Raw genomic sequence first — 20,948 nt, 5'->3', positions numbered from 1 at the left:
ACACTGGTATACCTGTGCATTAGGATGGTAGTACAGTGCCAAGCATTTGAGGTCAATTTCTACTGCTATTCATCTCTGTAATTTCTTGAGAAATGGAAGAAGAATAAACTTGTTCAATTCTGAAATTCATACTTGTGCAGAGTTGAACATGTACCTGGAATGGAGAGACGTTAGCAACAGTCATTCTGGCTTTAGTTTACAATCACTCATGTTGACAGGGCATGAGCTATCAGTCACCCAGATTGCTGCATGTGCAAGGGGAATTGGTTTCTCCCAAGTGGAAATATAAATGAGATCCTACAGGACAATAGGATCCTTCTAGAAAAGACAGAGTGAACGCCATGTTTAGATTGACAACAACTATACTTTTTTTCTAAGAATGAAATCGATTTTTTGTCACTGTCCCCACAGATCCTCTTACCTGACCAGTCTATCCTTGCCACGAGTTCACCTGGACAAAAGCCTGGTGATTTTCATAGTGTTGACAAGGTGGCTTTCTGCAGAGGGTGCTGTGGCTTGGAGTTTTGCGCTAAAGAACTGTTTTTCCCAGCTTTCCTCTATGCCCAGCAAGTCATAGTGATGAGTTGCAGCATCTATTGCAAAGCATGCTAGCAGGAGTCAAGACATGAGTGAGAAGATGAACATGTAGCTGGGTTCATACTACAGTCTCCTCACAGTTGTTCCCAAGGCCACTTCAGTTCTCAGGAGATGTTTACTATCTGTATCTGCCAATGTTCACATGTAGGTAAAATGGGCTTTGATAAAGAAAAATGAAGCAGGGAAAGTTGGCCAACTTTGTGTTTTGTTTTGCTTGCCTTATTATGACAGTTTAATTACAATGAGAAATAATGTGGCCCAATAATGAGCATGCAAGCATGCCTGATATATAGTAAGGGACACAATGAAAGAAATATGTATTGAAAAGTTAAAGATGATTGATTTCTAAATACAACATTCTCAGTGTTTTTGTTTCATTTATCATTTGAAAGTTAATGAATAAATTTTTGTTATTAATTATATGTGGTGTGTTTCTACAAAGTGATTATGTTATACTTTATTAATATTTCTTTAAAAGTCTCTTTCAAACCTTTCCAACATATTTTTATTAAGCTATTCAATAATTAGAAGATGATAGTTTCATAGAGTTGACAGAGATTCAGTATACCCCTCACTACTTTTTCTAGTTGTAACATCTTACAAAGTCACAGTACACTGACATGGCCAGAATATTAACAGTGAAGATAACATTTGTATCATTAGAGGAAGTTTTGGGTAAACATCAAGATTAATTATTAGGTTTTATACATCGCTTATTTATTTTAATATATTCACTTAGTTTTAGTTAATTAATTAGTGTGTGTGTGTGTGTGTGTGTGTGTGTGTGTGTGTGTGTGTGTGTGTGCCATGTATGCATAATTGTCCACAGAGACTGAGAAATGGCATACATTCCCTGGAGCTGAAATTAGAGGTAGTGTTGTAAGCCAAAGTGGATACTGGGAGCTGAACTCAGGATATTTGCAAGAATAGCATGTCATGCTCTTCACTGCTGAGACATCTCTCCAGACTCCTGTTTATTTTTAAGAAAATGACAAACCATTTTACGAAGTGACTGCACCATTTCGCACTTTGACTAGAAATGCATGAGATTTCTCAACCCTTTATCTAGTTTTTGCGTCAATGTTTTCTCTTTTAGCCCCTCTGATAACTGTGTGGTCCTTTTTTCCTGGTTTAAAACCCATTGTTCTAGGGACTAGAGGTTGCCTTAACACATTCCCGTGGGACTTCTGTCTTCTAGGTGATATGATCTCTGATGGCTAATCTTACTCATAAACCTGACAAATCTGGGCAGAGTGATTGCCACCTTCACACTGGCTTGTGGTCATGTCTTTGGGGCAATTTTTGGATTGCTAATTGATGTAGGAGGGTGTAGCCCACTATGGACAGTACTGTTCTTAGGGAGGTAGGCCTGAGCTGTTTAGGAAAGGTAGCTGAAAGAGAGCCTGAAAGTCAATAAGCAGTGTTCCTCCATAGTCTCTTCCTCAGTTCCTGCCTTCAGGTTCCTGCTTCAGCTCCTGGCCTGGCTTCCCTTGACGACTGTGATCTCTAAGCTAAATAAACCCTTTCTTCCCCAAGTTGTTTTTGGCCCTTGTTTTATCACAGCAATAGAGAGCTAACTAGGACATGATTCCTTGTGTATTTTGCCAATTTTCTAATTGCATTGCTTGTTTTTCACTGTTGAGTCTATTATATATTCTAGATAATTTAGCTTGTCCAGATAATTAGCTTGCAAATATCTTCTCTCAGGCTGCAGAATGTCTTTGAATCCTCTTAATAGGGTCTTTCACAGAGAAAAGTTTTAAAGTTTTATGAAATCCAATGTATTAACTTTCCCTCTGCTGCATGATAAATGTGGTATAAAACATAGGGATTCTTCCAGTACTGTGGGCCTTGAAGACTTGCCCTGTTTTTGATAAAAGTTGTATAATTTCATATTTTAGGTTTCTACTTGTAGGTCATGGCATTATAGATGAGTTAGCTGGGTCTAGGGCAACTTTTGCTTGTGGAGACCCAGTTGTTAGATTTCCCATGGACTGATTTTGAACCTTTTAAAAGTAGAACTCAGCTGTATTCACAGAGGTCCATGTCACATTTCCTGTTTTGATGCACTGATCATTGGTCAGCCCTTTTCCACTGATGTGTCCCAGATAGTTTTCACTTCCTTAGCCATAAAACAAGCCCTGAAATGCCAGTGGCCCATGCCGTGTGCTTTCCTGGTTTCTTCACCACACTGCATTCAGAACAATTCTGTCTCTGTTTACCAAAGCATTGCTGGTACGGGACTAGCATTTTTTTGGCCATCTTCATGTATTCCTGTACATTTTCACATACACATGTGCAAATTTTGTCTCACCTAGACTTTAGATAAAATTAACTCAAAGAATTATTGCATAAAATTTTAATCGTCTCTAGTTTTCTGGTAGAATTTTTGGGATCTCTTAGGTATATCATACAATCTGCAGATAGGGTTGATTTCATTTATTTTCCTGTTTGTCACCTTTTAATTACCTTTCTCCTGTTGTCATAGTTAATGCTTCAAGCTCTGTGTTGGAAAGGAGTGGAGATGCTGGACAGCGCTGTCTCCTTCCTGAGTTTATTGGGATTTCTTTGACTTTTTCTGCAGTTAAATTAATGTTGGTGATGGGTTTGACATATATATGTTTTGTTATGTTGAGGTATGTTCCCTCCAGGCCTATATTCTCTAGGACTCATATCATGAAAGTATGTTAGATGTTATCAAAGGCCTTTTCTGCTTTTTTGGGGATGATTATGTGACTTTTTTTGCCTTTAAGTTCATTTGTCCTATTTATTATGTTTATTGATTTACATAGGTCGAACCATCTGTGCATCTCCATGAAAAAGCCAAGTTGATCACGATGGCAGATGATCTTTTTGAAATACACTTGTATTCATTTCTCATGTATTTTATTGAGGATTTCACATCTTTCTCTACTCGAAATGTTGGTCTATAGTTTTTTTTTTTTTCTATCTTTACCTAGTTTTTATTATTATGATACTAGAATGAAATTGGGAGTTCTCCTTATATTGAGCATCCACAATAAAAGACTTAAGGAAAGTTGGCTTTTACAGTGTTTTTGTGCAGGGTATATGTATCTATACATGCTCACATCTGCATACACCTGTTACACAGGCTCATGGATGCTAAAAGTTAAGGTTGGATGCCTTTCCCAATCGTCCACCACTTTAATTTTTGAGACTGGGTCTTTCACTGAACCTGGAGCTTATGGATGTGGTCTGACTTGCTGGAAAAAGAGCTACAGGGATCTACCTGTTCTCAGCCTTGACATTGGAGTTACAATGTACAGGACTGCTTTTATATGGTGCCAGGATCTGAACTCAGGTCTTCATGCTTGCACAACAAGAACTTTACAGACTGATCCATCTCTTAGCCTGAGAGTTGATTTTTCTAAACAAAACAAAATAAAGCTTTCAAGGAGTCAACACAAAATAAGGATAATGAAAAACAAAATTAGTGTGATCCATGCTCTTATAATAATTTCCACTTGAATATAAACTCATTTTTAAGCTTGTTAGTTCTGTCATCTTATTAATCAATCTACTATTGGTAATAGTAGATCACCTTGAGCCCATCCAGACCATTGATTCTATAACCCCCAGCAGCTGTAATGAGGTCACTCATACTGTAGGCCACCAGCACCATCCTTCAGAGGATGCACATTTGCTCTGTCTTCTGCATGATTGCCTAGTGTGCTGGCTATTCTACTACAGCATATATCTATAGATAAACCCCTTTAATTATTAAATTTAATGAAATATAATCTTTTCTAAGTTCCCTTTGACCTTTGAAAGAAAATCTATTGACTTTCAAAGTGCTACGTATATGTCGTCGCTAGTTTTCTCTTTATGAGCTCTGACCATTGCCATTTAAAACTTTTAAAAATGCTCATCATGTTGGCTGGAAAATATTTCTTACAATCCACAAGATTTATCTTGAAAAATGAATGTTGAGATCAATGCTGTGACTTCTGAGGAGGTAGCTGAGTTTCATTGTGTACAGTGATAAACACATGGTTTTTCCTCTAAGGAAATCCCCATTTCTTTGGAGTAAATATAAGAACAAACAGATGCCATTGTAGAGAAGACACATGCTATCTGATGAGTAGAAAATAGGGACTGGACACAGAAGCATGTGAAGGGTCTCCTGTCTCCTTTTTTTGTTGTTGTTTTGTTTTTTCGAGACAGGGTTTCTCTGTGCAGTTTTGGTGCCTTTCCTGGATCTTACTCTGTAGACCAGGCTGGCCTTGAACTCACAGAGATCTGCCTGCCTATGCCTCCCAAGTGCTGGGATTAAAGACATGTGCCACTGCTGCCCAGCAGGTATCCTGTCTCTTATGGTGTATATAAGTTTCATTGTATAGTACTATGTAGTTCTGATCCTGCTGAAGACAATGGTGAACGATTCTTCTACAAAGAATTTTCTCAAAAATTATTTAGGTAAACAAATTTTGGGCTTACTTGTATTTAATTTACATTAACATCAAACATGTGTACAACAGCTATCTAAATTTTTGATGACCTCACTTAGATAAAGGTAACATAGCTAAGAACTATCAAAGCTTGTCATTGTATCATACATGTAATCTCATCACTCAGAAGCCGGATACAGAAGAAAGACCACTTCATGTCTAGTCTGAGCCTCATAATAAAGCCTCTCTTAAACAAACAAAACGTTATTAGTGAATGTTAGTAAAGAAGCTTCTCCCACAAATGTGTGCACTTTAATACATTTATGTTGAACTAAAGGTTTTTCTGACTCTTCGTCTTTCTTCTCAATCCAGGCTGTCAGGATTCCAGCTGCCCTCCTCGATTGTAAGCACTGGGTCACTCCTTACACTCTGGTTCACCACGGACTTTGCAGTGAGCGCCCAGGGTTTCAAGGCCATGTATGAAGGTAGGAGGCTGCTGCACTTGGTACACTGCTAAGCTGTCATATAACCTAACCTGCTGCTGTGAGATGATGGTGTGGACATAGGAATGTGTTGTGTGGTAGCACTGGACTGTTCTTTAATATATTGACAAGTTGATACAGCACTTTCTTCTATATCTATCAAAGAACTCAGTCCAAAAAGCATGCTTAAGTTTTCCTTTAGTGATATGAATGTATGAATCAGTTTGTTTTATTGACTGTAATGCTAACATCTGAGGGCTACACATGTGAAATGGTTGGTTGTAGAGTATTTGTTTTCAATGTAAAAGAGTCTTATTAAAACTTTTACTTGGGCATACAACTGCTAATCAGGGCTTACACAAGGTGGTCTCATGAAATGAGGGTTTTTGTCAAAACTGAAAATTTTAACTGAGAAATTCATTTGGCCTCACTCTCATTTGATTCTCACAAAGCAGTGGAATTTCCATCTTGTGTTGGACTTTGTGCTCAGAGAGTTTGTGGTGTTGGTATTAGTTTTAAGGTGTCTTGGTGTAAATGTAACAGAAGAGTGGACTTTGATAGAGTTGATAATTTTCTTTGAGTTAGATTTGAGGGAATTGAAGGGGATACTTGCAGTATGAAGTCTAAGAGGTCTGATTTAGTTTGGCATAGAGATTTTTTATTTTTCTTGTGTAACATAAGAGTTACCATTTGTAACACCAGGAAACTCTGGTGCCTATGAATCAAGAAAAGAATGTTGCAGGTGGAGCCATTGATCACTCTATTCATAATATGCATGGTTTGTCTGAAGTGTGTCTCTAGTTTGCTTTAATACTGAGTACATGTGACACACATGTTCCTTGCTGAAAGTTCAAATCTACATTTGGTTTGTGCAGTTGAACTTCCTTGTTATGCAGCTGTCAGGTGATAATAGGTAGAATTGACTCCTGTGGAGTTGTACAAGGCTAAGCAATCCTTTTATTTGAAGTGACCCATGCAATGATGCTGAAGATGCCAGCCTGCTCTGGCTGAAGGTTTTTCTGACTGCTCATCACTCTTCTAAATTGAGGCTGTCAGGATTCCAGCTGGCCTCCTCCATGATGGGCACTGGGGTTGCTTGTTTGTGAGCTCCCTACACTTTCATGTAAACCAGTATCCATTGCTGGAAGGGTTGAGCACTGTGGAGTGTGTGACTGGTTGTCAAGAAGTAACACAGTGTTTGGACAGTAGCAGGCTGGTTTAAGGTCAATGGTTTGATTAACTTTCAAATTTAGTTACACTGGCCACCTTCCGTTGAGTCCTCAATCACATGTCTTTTGCTTATTATCATAGAAAAAAAATGTCTCTACAGCAGTGAGTGTCGGCTGCCTCTGAGGCATACTTCCTCCTATATTTCTAGATGATTTCTGTTCAGAGAGAAGAAAATGTGTCCAAAGTCCTGGAACCTTGGGAATTTTCCTCTCTGTCCTGACAATGTCCATCTTTGTCCTCTGTGTATTTCTCAACTACTGGTAGCTAATGGAGAGAACATTGGAGTTGAGTGATTGACAGGCGCCCTTTTTCATCAAACCTTCCTGATCTGCTATGGGTTTGTCATGATGGATTATGGTACTGTTTTTAAAACATTGGTGAATTTTCTCTGTTGGAAAGTAGATGTGTTTGTGGAAAGGCTCATGGAGGAACATACTGGAAAAGTGCATAAACTCTATGCTAAGTTGAAGATGCTTTTAGGATATGTGAAGTTGTTTTCGTAAGTTACACTTTCAATGCTTAATCATTTATCTGATAGTTGCCAATAAATACAAGACCATTTTGAAGGAAAATATTGGTGAAAATACACATGTCTCTTGTCAATAAACCAAATTTTATGCAATATTTAATATCAGAATATAATAATTATTTATTGCTGCCACATATCAAAGACCTTTGTCAAAATAGAAGTGTGTTATCTGTCTATAGAAAATGAAGTTCACCATCATAAGGGATGAAGAGTCCAGATAGGGCAAGTTACCTGGAGGAGAGCCAAGCTCTCACTGACAGCTCCCCTACCTCATTAGTAGCTCAAGTCCACAGGGTTGGGAGGCAACTCTCACCCTCTAAGGCAAAGCTTGGGGAGTGCCTAGGATGGGAAAAAAGATACCTGCAGCAGAGAAAGAAGGGTCAATGTGGTGGTGGTCAGGAGGACATCTACAGCAGTTTCCAGTGTGTTCTTTACAATTAAAAAAAAAAAATTCAGCTTTTCTTCTACTCTAGTAATGGCTGTTTTGAAGAGACAGTACATATAGTAATTTCTATGAAGGAAACGATCTAATTAATGTTAATATAAAAAGACAAAAACAATGTTAATATATTATCCAGGCTCTTTAATGGAGATTGAACTTAGATAAAAGTACTAAATCAACTATTAAAGCTTTTCCCTGTGGTCCTTAAAGTAGCACTGCTTTCCTAAATTAGAATTTCTATAATATTAACATATTCCTGCTTAAAATTTTAATTTACATTCACTAGCTTGGACTGAGGATATTGTCCAAACTTCTAAGATCTTTCAAAATATAACTTTGGCAATGGTCTTAATATGGGCATGGAACTCATGATTTTTTACAATAATTTCCAATAAGCATTATTTATGTAGATTATTATTCATACATGGAAATATTAAGCTACATAATAAATGTGGAAACAATAAGTTAAAATATTACAATTAATGCATTAAGTCATTGAATTTAACTTTGTAATTCCAATGAAATATTTATAAATATTCTAATGTTGTCTACATGGAGTATTTGAATTTCTTCAAAGGGATGCTTTAGGTTCTTCTTGGCAAATGAGTTTATAGACTGTTGTATAAGAAATTCAGGGATTTTAACAGTTAAGTACAAAATAAGTTAAGCCAATAACTGAAAATACTGATCTTTTCATGTATCATTTGCCCTATCCAAGGACCTAAAAATTGTATAATTCTATTTAATAAATCCTAATGAGATACATGATCACATGCTGCTTACAGTGAGTTCTAAGGAATTCTATCAAATTTTCTTTTTTCTTAAAATGATTCTATTGATTAAAGCAGATATTTACTACCAGCTATAGAGAATGTCTTTAGGCAATTATATATATATATATATATGTGTGTGTGTGTGTGTATTTGTATATATGTATATATCATATATTGTAATAAGTATCATATATGTAATGGTTGTCTGGTAGATAGGGACATGTGGATTTGATATATAGACATATGGGTGAATGGATACATAGATAATGGATAGATAGATAAATAGAAAGGTAGGATAAAATAGAAAGATAATAGATAGAAAGGTTGGTAATATATGGTTGAGAGAAAGATACATCCTAGAGAGATGAAGAATTGGTAATCAGAAATCAGATGATAGGTATACATAGCTGATAAGTAGATTATCATTACACAAATATATGATAAAACATTTATAGATAAATAATTGATAAATATATACATGATATATTTATAGACAGATGATGGTAGAGCAGTTGGTAATCACAGCAAGATAGACATATCACAGACAAAAAACAGATAATAGATAAATATATGGCAGGTTGATAACAGATAGATGGATATAGTATGAAGATAAATTATACAACTAGCTAATTATAGATATTGAGGTTGATAGAAGTTAGACAGACAGATAAATGTATCAATGACTGTATAATGCTCTCAAATGCACTTCCCGATCATATCATCACAGGAATTCTGTGAGTAAATAAAATTACTTGTTACTATCACTTAAAGTTAATGGAGCAGTTAACTAAAATAGTTTCATTTCTCAGAATCCCACTGTGCTGGTCAGTGGCAGCAGAATTAAGTCCAGTTCTACCTATCTCTAGCCGTTGGAATTGCCAAGCACTGCATATCTTCTGGATGTTGAAGATTATCCATGAGATTGTATGTACAAAACATAAATGCATGCACATAGTATCCCTGAACAATATGTTCATGCTTATAAAAATATTATATTTGCAGGACTTCTTGAGTAGACATTAGGGCCTAGAAATTAGTTTTTCAGGGAAGGAGAAATGGCTCAGTGGTGAAGAATACTTCCTGTTCTTGCAGAGGACCTATCTTCAGTTCTTAGTACCCAGATCAGGTAGCTCCAGTTCAAGGAGTTCTTTTGCCCTCTCCTGGCCCCTGTGGGTACTGCACTTGCAAGTGCACAAACCCATACACATACTCTTAAATAAAAATAAAGTCTTTAAAATGGGGGGGGGGTTAGAGGCCCCAATTCCCCCTCACTTATTTACAGAGTTCCCACTGAATATTTGACAGCTAACCAGCACTAAACTGTGATAAAAATAAAACCAAACCAAACAAACAAATCCTGAAATGAATGAGGGTGTTCCTAAGACTATTGAAAAAGACCAGAGGTGATCATCATCATTATACAGACAATGTTCCTTAGTACAAGAGTGAGCTCAGTCCTTCATGTCCAGGGGGATTCTTCATTCTCCACTGCCACATCCTAAAGTGTTGTCCAAAGGCTCAAGAGAAAAAAATGCCTGCTGGTGCTAAACCCTGAATGGGTTTTCTGAAAAGGATAGATAAGAGGCTCCTTCTGAGTGAGGAAGAAACATATGCAAGAAAACTGAGAACAACAGATGATCTTATCTGAGGATTGTGTGTGAATGGAAAGGGGGTGGAATTGCAAAAGAACTGTTTTTTAAGGAAGCCAGGTTCAAGCTGGGGGGACCCCTGGCTCACCTGAACATTACAACAGTAAGCTGTTTTATTGTCTCAACCAAGGAACAGAAAACTCACACTTTTACAGCCTTAAAGGAGGAGCTGGGTTCTTTTCACTGTGTTGTGATATACAGGGTGGTGCTTTGTCAGTAAATGATTAAAACCATTGTGCCCATTTATTAGCCTCTGGCTTGGTAATAGTTGATTTAATGTGCAAAACATATGCAGAAAAAGAAGTCTCCCTCTCTCCCATGACTGCTGTATCCCTGTGACAGTTTCAAGATCTTACAGGTGTTTCATAACAACATCTGTTCAGGCCGTGCTTCTCTGTGCTTTTAGGAGTAACAATTGAGGCTAAACATCTGAATCTTGGGCATTTACAATAGACTTGGCATCAGTGGTTATTTTTTGATGAAGAGCAGAGGTTAGCCAGACAGGAAAGATGGGAGACAAGAGAGATGAGTTCTGGTGTATGGCTGAGTGTTAGACTGACCATGGCTGGGATCATAGAGTGTGTGTTCTAAATAACTAGAGATATGGATTTTGAACATTTCTACCACCCAAATAACAATGTGAAGTAATAGGTATGTTAAATATTATTTGATTCTTTGATTATGATACAATGTATTCAAGAAAAAAACCTCCTTCTGCATTCCCCTCAGTGATTTTTAGGTAGCACAGTGTGAAGAGAACTTAAATAGCATACCCATCCTAAAATAATTTTAACAAGTATTTTATTTTCCTTTCCTTTACAACTTGAAAATACATTAGTGAGCATGGCAGTTGAGGATGTAGATTGAATCTTCTCCGTGGTTAAGGTAACTCTCACTCAAAGTTTGTATACATCCACTAAAATGCATTAAAAACAAAGCATTTCTATGGCCTACAATATAGACATAAGACATCTGTTGCAGAAGAGCTGGCTTATTTCAGGTCACCAAATTAACCTCTTTTCTACTGGAAAAGAGCTCACGCCCACTTGGTCACTTATGACATAGTCACTTCTCTGTGCAAAGCTGTGACATTTTCATGTAACATTCAACTTAGCCATAGGGAGGTGGATCTTGCGATGGCATTGCCCTGTGATTTCCAGGATCAATAGGCAGCCAGCTCTGGGGGCATGCTGGGCTTTTTGACTGTAGCTTGCCTACTGACTCTGCCTGGCTTTCCTTCTGCTGTATCTCTCAAGAGAGGATTTCTTCTCTGAGTATCCTCTGGCCTAGATTCATAAAGAGTAACTAGCTATCTGGTCAACCAACATGCTCCATGTTCTACCTTTGTTGGAAACCCCAGTGCTTGTGTATGTCTGCATGCAATGATTATCCAACTCAGCCTGAGTTATGAGTGTGGAGCAAGAGCAATCATCACAAGAGCTGGGGGCCCTGTGTGAACATTGTGAGTGTATGGGGACACAGCATCTTTCTGTAGCCTGCTCAGCCTTTTAGCCATTTTCAGATTATGACAGGAATTTCCCAGCTTCTGCCTCTTATGCTGGGGAAGGGAGGGAGAGTCACACCAGCTTTTGAGTGACAGCCCATGCCCGTTCTCTCTAGTGGAGAGAGCTGGTCCTTCTCCAGCTTTGTTCACTGCAACTCAGACACCTCTGTTCCTTTGACAGGGGTGTTCAACACCAGGTATGTTGGGACCACACATCCAAGGTTCTGCAACAACATTTTCAAGCTGTTTATTGCATGAGCTTAGCTAGATCCCTCAGCCCCTTAGATATGTGTTAATCAACAGATTTTGGGTTCAGTATTCTAGCACAATAAGATAATATTTAATAACAAAGGATGATCTTAACTGTTGGGTTATTGATCCTAACAACTGAATAATTCACTGATACAGGTAAAACATGTTCTCTTTCTGAAAGAGACAGTTAGGTGATGGGAAGAGGAACTAGAGAGAAAACAGTCCTTGAAGAGGGGCTCCAGGTTACCTGTGGCTCCCACATACCCGCTGAAAGGAGAAGCAGTTTGTGCAGCCCCATGCTCTCAGGAAGCACAGGGCCACAGCAGAGCCATGTCCACTCCAGCACTAAAGCCTGAGCCCTGGGCCTGCACTTGCCACCTGTGGAGTCGTCCCTGAATTGGTGGTCTCCTGGCACCTAGGCTATGGCTCTGATCCTTCTGGAGCTAATCCAAATCCCATCTATTCAACCTTCTTAGCCTGGGAATCCTAAAACATGTCTAGCTGCTACCAACCACGACTTTTATGCTCTATTTTGTGGGTGTGCAAGATTCTCTGGGAAAATAAAAGGTATTTCTTAGACTTTATGAAGCTCTAAAAAGTTCCATATCTAGTGAAAGACCAGAGTGCCTCATTGATTGATGCAGGCTCTGTGACCCTGTGGCAATTTATCTGATCATTGTCATTTATTTTGTATCTTATTTCTGTGGTTATGATTCCTGGTTCAGTTCAAAAAAGCATGCCTAAGACTAGAGTTGATTTCATTCATGACACAGTAAATAAAAGATAGAATCATTAACATTAATGTAGCTTGTATGGTCATTATGGACTGTAATTTATTACTGTGGACATTGATGTCAGACATTTGTCATATTTACTTATCTGGTGGAGAAGAATAGACTGTGCATTATAAAATCTACTTTTTGTCTCAGTATGAGTATTCCATCATTATACACATATATGTGCACATTCATATGTATTCACATATAAATATATATAAACACATGTACACACATATATATATACTCACATGCATATACACACATGCACACATGCACACACTGTAAACAAATATGCTCATAACCAGACACACATACTCAACATAAACATGTACACTCACACCCACATGTGCTCATTCCTGCATTCACACATGCACACTTACACACAGGTGCACATGCTTACATTGCACATATACACACTTTCTCATTCATGAGTGTACATACATACACGTGCACTCACACATGTACCATGAATCTTAAAAGGACTTATTAATAAAAACAAACCTGAGGCCAGTTATTGGGGTGAATGCTGGAAGAGAGAAGCAGAACAAGCCACAGCTTCCTCACCTTGCCAGTTCCTCAGCTGATCCTGTTTCCTCAGACTGGAAGCCTCTGAGTCCTCACCCAGAATGAATCTCAGCTGAACCACTGCTCAAAAGCCTAAAAACTTAACCAGTCAAAAGCTTCTAGTTTCTGGTCCTCACGCCTTATATACCTTTCTGCTTTCTGACATCACTTCCTGAGATTAAAGTCTCACTTTCTGGGATTAAAGGTGTGAGTCACCATGCTTGGCTGTACCCTTGAACACACAGAAATCCAGTTGGATTTCTGCCTCTGGAATGCTAGGATTAAAGGCATGTGCTACCACTGCCTCTCCTCTATGGTTAATATTGTGGCTGTTCCATTCTCTGACCCCAGATAAGTTTATTAGGGTGCACAATATTTTGGGGAACACAATACCACCACACACACATACATACACATTATTTCCATTGCTGCCCACTCTTTTCCTTCCTGCAACTTTAAAGGACCTCTTTAAAGTTCTAGTTTTAAAAAGAGTGAGTTTTGTCTTCCCTGGATGCATCTACTTGTAGTCCATGGGCTGATTGCTACATCAAAACAGCTTGGTAAAAATGTTAATGACTTGCTGGCAGAAGCATGTAGGTACACCTGTGTGTGCGCGCACTTTGTGGCTGTTCCTTAGGACACTCATGGATGTGCTGCAGTACACACAAGGTGCTTGAATATTCAGGAAACTTAACATAGTCTGCACTGTGAATCTCAGTTATCATTGGGCTTAGAGTGATGAGTAAGAGCCTGGGCTTGGTTTGCCCTGTGTAAATGCACACCCCAGCTGATTAAAACAAGTATTGATCATGTTAGAAAATGAAAGCTGTAAAGTCAGAGGTTTCTGAAGATGATGCGAGCATTAATATTCTTTGTGGACCTCTGGCTCTTAACTGGAAATTGAGTTAAGAGTGGGGCCAGGTAATTAAAAGTCCTTTGAAACAGTCTTTTAAAAAAAAAAAAATGGTTGAGTTAATAAGTTCCCAAGCCAGTGCTACATTTGATTTCTTTTTAATTTAAGAGAAAACTGTGTGTATTCACTAAACCTGTGTTCATAGATAGCAGGAACCTATGTCAAAGAAACAGTAGAAACCTCAGTAGAAAATTCATCTTCAGAATCATCACTCATCAACAAACAAGCATGGGTGTGCATTATTCTTCCAGCCCCAACTTGTGATTAGTTCTTTCATGCCTTAGCATATTTCATCTTGACCGTAGCTTAAACTTGCTCTCTTGCAAACACTCATCTCCCACGGTTTTGCTGTTTTTGTTGACTTTGCTTCAGCCACCTGTTTCTACCCCAGATAAATTGCTCTGAGATTTTCCATGGACACAAGAACAACATCCAACAATGCATCATCACAGGTAGCACTTGAAAATTAAAACTGGCTATCATTTAAAATGTACTTTTTTCTGCAGCAGGGAAAGGGTGACTCTCCCCCATCATTTCTGTCTTGTTTTAAGTTCCTTATCCTTAATGAGCGCCTCCCTCCCTGCAATTAGGTAACCTGCATCCAAACACCAGTCTGCTCTGGCTGTCTTGACACTAGAGATGAAAAGTGCTCATTTTCATTATTCAAATGTGTACGTGTGGGTGTGGATGTGGAGTTTGAGGCTGTGTTTCATCTCATTCCACACCCATGGTAAGGGTAAGTGTGGCCACTGAACGAGTTATTTAACCCTTTATTACCTCAGGTTCCTCCTTTATAAAAGCAATGGATAGCACATATCTCTGGTCACTCTCTGGCTTAGCTGCTTCTGTCACTGCTACAGAGGAAGCCTGGAAGATCTTCATTAAAGGTAGCATGGTCACTTCTAAAGTGAGACTTGTGGTTTTTGTTGTTGTTGTTGTTGTTTTTTTTTTTTTTTGAGACAGGGTTTCTCTGTGTAGCTTTGGAGCCTTCCCTGGAACTCACTTTTTAGACCAGGCTGGCCTCGAACTCACAGAGATCTGTCTGGCCCTGCCTTGACAGTGCTAGGATTAAAGGTATGCACCACCACTGCCTGGCCTGTGTGGTATTATTAAACGTTGCTCTTTTTGCACTGTTTTCTTTGTTATAACTGTCTTGGGACACTGTTCTATCCCCTCACTCGATGCTTGTGTATGTTTTACAGGGCTTGAAAGGCCAAAAAGACATTTCTAAGTGAGTTCAAAGAACACATGTGCCTGACATGCTCAGGGTCAATGATCTGTTTCCTAATGATCCATCATCTTGTAGATCTTGGTTAAGAATTCTTCCTTATTGTTTGTGAATCTCATTTCATGGAGATAGGTTTCCTGCTGCTGTTTTGCTATTGATTTGCCCATTTCTGTCTTCTAAAAATAACAAGAATATAAGCTAGAAGTCGGGGAAGCCGAAAAGAAGTGCCTTTGCACACTTGATTCCAGCTAGAAATGGGTAGTTGAGGTGACAGGAGGAAAAGCAAGAGATTGGCATCAGTGGGAATCAGGCAAGGAGAGGGTGTGGGCATTGTTTAGTGGAAAGAAGAAGAGCAAGTCTGTCATGCTGAAAAAAAGTACTGGATATTGGATCAAGACAAAACCCTGAGTCTCACAGGGCAATCAGACCCATGCTACTTTTCATTATAGTTTGAAGCCTCTCCTCTTTAAAGGGCTTTTGGTAAAGCATGTTCATACTCTATTAAATATAATCAACAGATAAGCATAGTTAGACATCGACATTCTAAGTTGTGCTTTACCATCTGGCTCTGCTAAATTCCATGTCAAATGTACATCTAATTAAAAAGCGATCAAAATGCCTCTTTCAGCTACAGAAACTTTAACTTAGTCCACAGGGATTTGGATCTCACTTCTGTTTTGCTTTTCTTCCTAGTGTGTACATTCATTTTTACTATTGATCATGGAGCTTGAGGTTTTAGCATCACTCTGCTTCACATGTACATTCCTTAAATACAGCAGGAGAATGACCACCTATGATCCCATTGACAACAGGTGTGGGGCTGAGCTCTCTGTGGCTCATATGCTGAGAGATGACAGATTGAGGTGTATTTTTCTTTCCCCAGAAAAATACACTGATTCTCTTATAGAACTTAAGGGAGTTCCATGTGGAGCTGCACCATAAGTTTGTGTTCATACTTTTCATGATTGGTTATTTTGTTTAACTGTTTATTTTGTTTCACAACACTTAGGGCTAAGCAAAATCTCAATAGGAAATTTTGTCAACTGTGTCCAACTATTGATCAGAACAGTGAGAACCTGGGGTGAAATTTTACCTCCATAGAAAATTTTTGCAATTATCTTAATTCATAAAATTCCTCCCTTATAAGCTAATAATGTGGACTAGGGATGTGGTTCCATGGTAGAATGCTTTCCTGGAATGTACAAGGTTCTGGGTTTAATTCCCAACACCAGGAAAAAAATATGATTATGGAAACATAAATGAACAACTTGAAACACTTTAATTGTGAAGTATACAGGGTTGAGGATTTTCCAGGCAGCCTCATAGTTTGTTCTAAGAGCTTTCTAATTAAATGTGAGTATTCTGATGTGACCTTGTTCTTCTTTCATACCCCGGAGAAGAGGAGGAGAACCACTGCTCTATGTGGTTCAACCTGCAACATAGACTTGTCTGTTTCTGATGCAGCTTTGGCTGTCATTTAGATCAAATACATCCTCAGCTTAGCTTTTTGTTTTCCAAGCAGGCCTCTATTTTTTGAAAACATGTTTTTTAAATATTAGAATGCTGGGATGAAAAACTGCATTTGGGGAGGAGAAGATCAGGCAGGAGAGTGGACAGCTGGTGTGTGGGACATCTGAGAGTCCTCCCGTTCTGCCGGGCGTGGGAGGGAGACAAGCTGGAAGCTGGAGCTGGAGGCATTTCAGCATCGGGCATGCTGTCTGTCTTAGTGTTCTGGGGATGCACTGCACTCTTTCTGAGTCTTCAGTCTGTGAGGCTTCGCACTTGTTCAGAGCCATCCCGTATGCCACACCATAGACGTGTGCATCCAAGAGTATGTATTCACTTTACTTCTTTTAGAAGGAAATCTTGGATGCGCACATCATGGGCTCAGCCATATTGTATGATGACTGTAACTTCACCAAATTTGTAAATGTAAAAAGTTCTCTAATCTCATCCATTTATTAGATACTTCTGAAAAATGTAATTGAAGCAACTTTCATTCATGTGCTACTGTATAACATTAGCACTTGTTCTCAGCTTAATGAGGATTGCACAGGACCTCTACATGTGGCCAAATGCTTCATTACAATATGATTCAGGTAGCATTTGGGACAAAATATCAGTTGGACTTCTGCCACATTTAATGCAACTGTTCATCTCCATTTTCAGCTTCCAAACAGTTTCCCACCTCACCTATTAGACCACAGGGACTCTAGCACAGCTTTTTAAAAGATAGTGTCCATGTTAATTCTCACTCCATCCTTAAATCATTGCAGCTGAGCATGTACTGTCTCTGAAGCAGAAAGAGTTTGCCTAATTCACTGACACCCACCTACATAATAGAGCCTGAGTGTCCATGCCCAGGCCAGAGAGAACATAGCTTGTTTCCTAGCTCCTCAGGGTTTGGTTATGCCTAATGACTCTGCCCTTGACTGAAGAGGAACAAGAGCTGATATGTGTATATTCCTAGATGAAGGAGGTGCTCCAGTAAGATCATGTGTGAAGACAGGTACCATGGCCACACGATTATTCTATCAAAAGACCCTGCCTTCTTCCCTAAGAAGCAAGCTGTTCATCCACTTCTCTGTTTGGCTTCACTTATTTTCTTAGGATGTATTTTTAATTTATTCTTTGAGAGTTTTCATACATGTAAACACATGCTCACCCTTCATTCTCAGCTTGCAGTCTCTCCCAGGGCTCACTCATATTCCCCACCCAACCCACCTTCATGACATTAAAGAAAAAATAACCCATTGAGTTCAGTTATCTTTGCTGATGATATGCACATGGATGTGGAGACATCTACTGGAGCATGGCCCACCTAGCAAGGACCACACCCTTGAAACAGCAACAATCTGACTGTCCTTCCTCCAGTGATCATCACCTGCCAGTAGACCCTCAGTTACAACTGGGGCCTTGGAAGTCCCTTGCTTTACCATTTGGCCTCACTCCTCAGGAACTCTTGACAGGAGAGAACCCACCTGAATTTTCAGAGGATTGGTGTCCTCCAGCCTTCTTGATAGATCTGCTGTAGCCACCAGGTCAGCCAGCTTTGTTAGTTGCCTTCTTCAGATGCCAGATGACTCAGGAGTTTGAGTGAATCAACTTCTTTCTTATTTCACCGGACAATGGACACTTCCCCTAGTGTTATTGGGATGCCCAGACCCTGTTCAGAATTTTTCCCTGAGTTGTGTGGAAGGAAGTTTGAGCAGGACTCTTTGTACCTACCATGAGTACCTAATCCCAGACTCCCCACTGGCTCACTCTTGGGCTTTCCCCACAGAAGCATGTTGACCACCCACAGTCCTCATACTCTCACATTGGTGATGTAGGCTCAGATGCTCCTTAAACTTCACAGGGGTTTGGGGAGTTGTTTCTATATTTGAAGTACTTGCCACATAAGCAAGAGGACCATAGCTCAGACCCTCAGAACCATATAAAGACCAGGTGTGTATGGCGGCACACCTGTTATTCCAGCCTCACATGGAGGAGACAGGAGATCCCCCCCCCCAGTAAGTTGGCAATGGAGCCTGGAATTGGTGAGATCTGGGGTTGTGAAAGACCTACTTTAAAAAGGCAGGTGGAGAGTGATCCAGGAGGATTCTCCACATTACCTTGTGCCTGCATGGGAGCATGTGGATGTATGTGTATCTTCCTGCACACAGACATATTGTTCAGTTGAAAGCTCTGCATCAGCTCTACCACCCTCATTCCAAACCCCATCCCTCTCAGAAAGCCCACCAAGCAGTGACTCCTCCCCTGCAGCTGCTCAGTACTGCACCTAGAGGGTGCTTAAGCCCTGGTTCCTTCCCCTTCCCCTGCCTCACCTCTGGGGAGCTTGAGAGTCACCCAAGAGTGCTTGGCTCATTAAACCTGGTCTTTTTAAATTTGGCTTGATCTAGCTTAATTTATTAGCAGAGAAACCCACTACCGGGGATTCAAAAATACATATCACATATACATGAAAAAAAAAGGAAATAAATTTTTAGAGTGATAAAGTTCTTTTCTTCTACCTCACAGCTGCCCAGAGAATGGATAATAAAAGACTTACCAGGAGGGATGGGGTGAGAAGTATGGAATACTTATTAGTTGGTGGTATAGGTATCAAGTTTCATAGGACATTGTATTTCCTTAAATCTTGCCACCTTGAATGTGGTGGGTTAACAGCTGAGAGACCAAATGTTCTGATGATACCATCCAAGGGTAGATGTGCTCATATCCCTGGGATGGCTTTCAAAGGACACAGGGCATGTTGCAATCTAAGACCACACCAGAGAAAAGCACCTACTTGGCATCGCTGCATTGTGACATGTACGGTGACATCCCCAACCATCTGACAGCTGTCGTGGTCTTCTGTGAAATGAGTTAGCGCTGCCATTTCACTAATAGACCACAAATAAAACTGCTAGCATTGTCTCCAGCAGGCATTTGCACAGATTCCATCTAACGGCATTGCCCCTGTGCTCCTCGTGGCTGTGCACTTACAGGACAGGCTGTGGGAACAGAAGGTGACACCCAGAATACTAATTGAGGCAAACAACACACTGCTCAGAGCTTAGGGCTGATGAAGATGGTACCCACATGTTTCTAACCAGCCTGACTCCTTCCTGAGGTATAAATGGGGAACACGGAGCACTGTGGCCAGGAATTTCAGCCACTGAGTGCAAATATAGCTGAAGGTATTGCTCATATTTTCTGACGTGCTACCTTTTGTTTTCATGACAGAAGACAAACACACACTCTCCTGTGTAGAGTCTATCTATGAAAAATGTCTTATATCTTGGTCCCATGCATTCATGGGCTGTCAGTTGACCACTTGTGGAATTCCATTCACTGCTAGTATCAGATCATCAGGCTTGGTGATAAAACCCTCACCTGCTGAGTCACCCACCACCCTGCACTCCTGGCACAGGATAATGTACTGCTCAGCAAAACTATGTTCTTTGACTTCCAGGTGCAAGAATTTCAACCCTTTTTTTGTGCATTACCCTCTAAGTTTTGAGTATTTACATAAAGGGATTTGATTAAATGGGGGTACTCAGTATTTCACATAACTTAATTTTCCTCTTTAAACCTTTAAATTTAAACTGTTAACTCTTTAAATTTAAATTTTTTCATCTTTAAATGAAAATTAAAACCCCCAGTGTATATATGCAAGCATGGTGGGGACAGTTTGATCGTGTACACACAGTTGGGAAGTCACTTGGTTCTAATTTTACGCCATACTTACTCTCAGAAAATTGAGAAATCAAACCCATTGTGACTAAAACCAGGTGCAAGGTGATTCCTTGGGTGTCCCAAGATCACCATTTTCCTTTGACTTCCTCAGAGTGCCAGGGCATGCTGACCCTCATAGGCACCTTTAGAGAAAGCACACTGGACTGTTTTGCCTGTTCCATAGACCCTCCCAGAGAGCAAGTAGAATCCACATTCTCTGAAAAAGTTTTATAAAAATGTGTTCTATTCAAGAGCGTGCTCAGAAATTAAATAAATATTAGAATGAAAATAGAATGCTTAGAAAATGCCAGGGCATCCACAGGTTTCTGGATTGCTAGACAGCGAAACTGAAGATGGTTCTGTATCATCTTGACTATCCC

The 20,948-nt window shown here is 39.6% G+C and overlaps 1 protein-coding gene across 1 annotated transcript in view; it reads left to right on the top strand.

The window, feature by feature from the left end:
• Window positions 1–20,948, top strand: part of Csmd1 (CUB and Sushi multiple domains 1) — a 1,301,483-nt gene that overhangs the window by 181,207 nt on the left and 1,099,328 nt on the right. The window contains exon 2 of the mRNA XM_028882070.2: window positions 5,379–5,491. Coding sequence (XP_028737903.2) covers window positions 5,482–5,491 — 10 coding nt within the window. The 5' untranslated portion in view covers window positions 5,379–5,481. The remainder of the gene's footprint in view (window positions 1–5,378; window positions 5,492–20,948) is intronic.

The sequence above is a fragment of the Peromyscus leucopus genome, chromosome 17 (genome assembly GCF_004664715.2).
Source record: "Peromyscus leucopus breed LL Stock chromosome 17, UCI_PerLeu_2.1, whole genome shotgun sequence".
Taxonomy (NCBI): domain Eukaryota; kingdom Metazoa; phylum Chordata; class Mammalia; order Rodentia; family Cricetidae; genus Peromyscus; species Peromyscus leucopus.
This window is presented reverse-complemented; position numbering and strand designations above follow the sequence as displayed.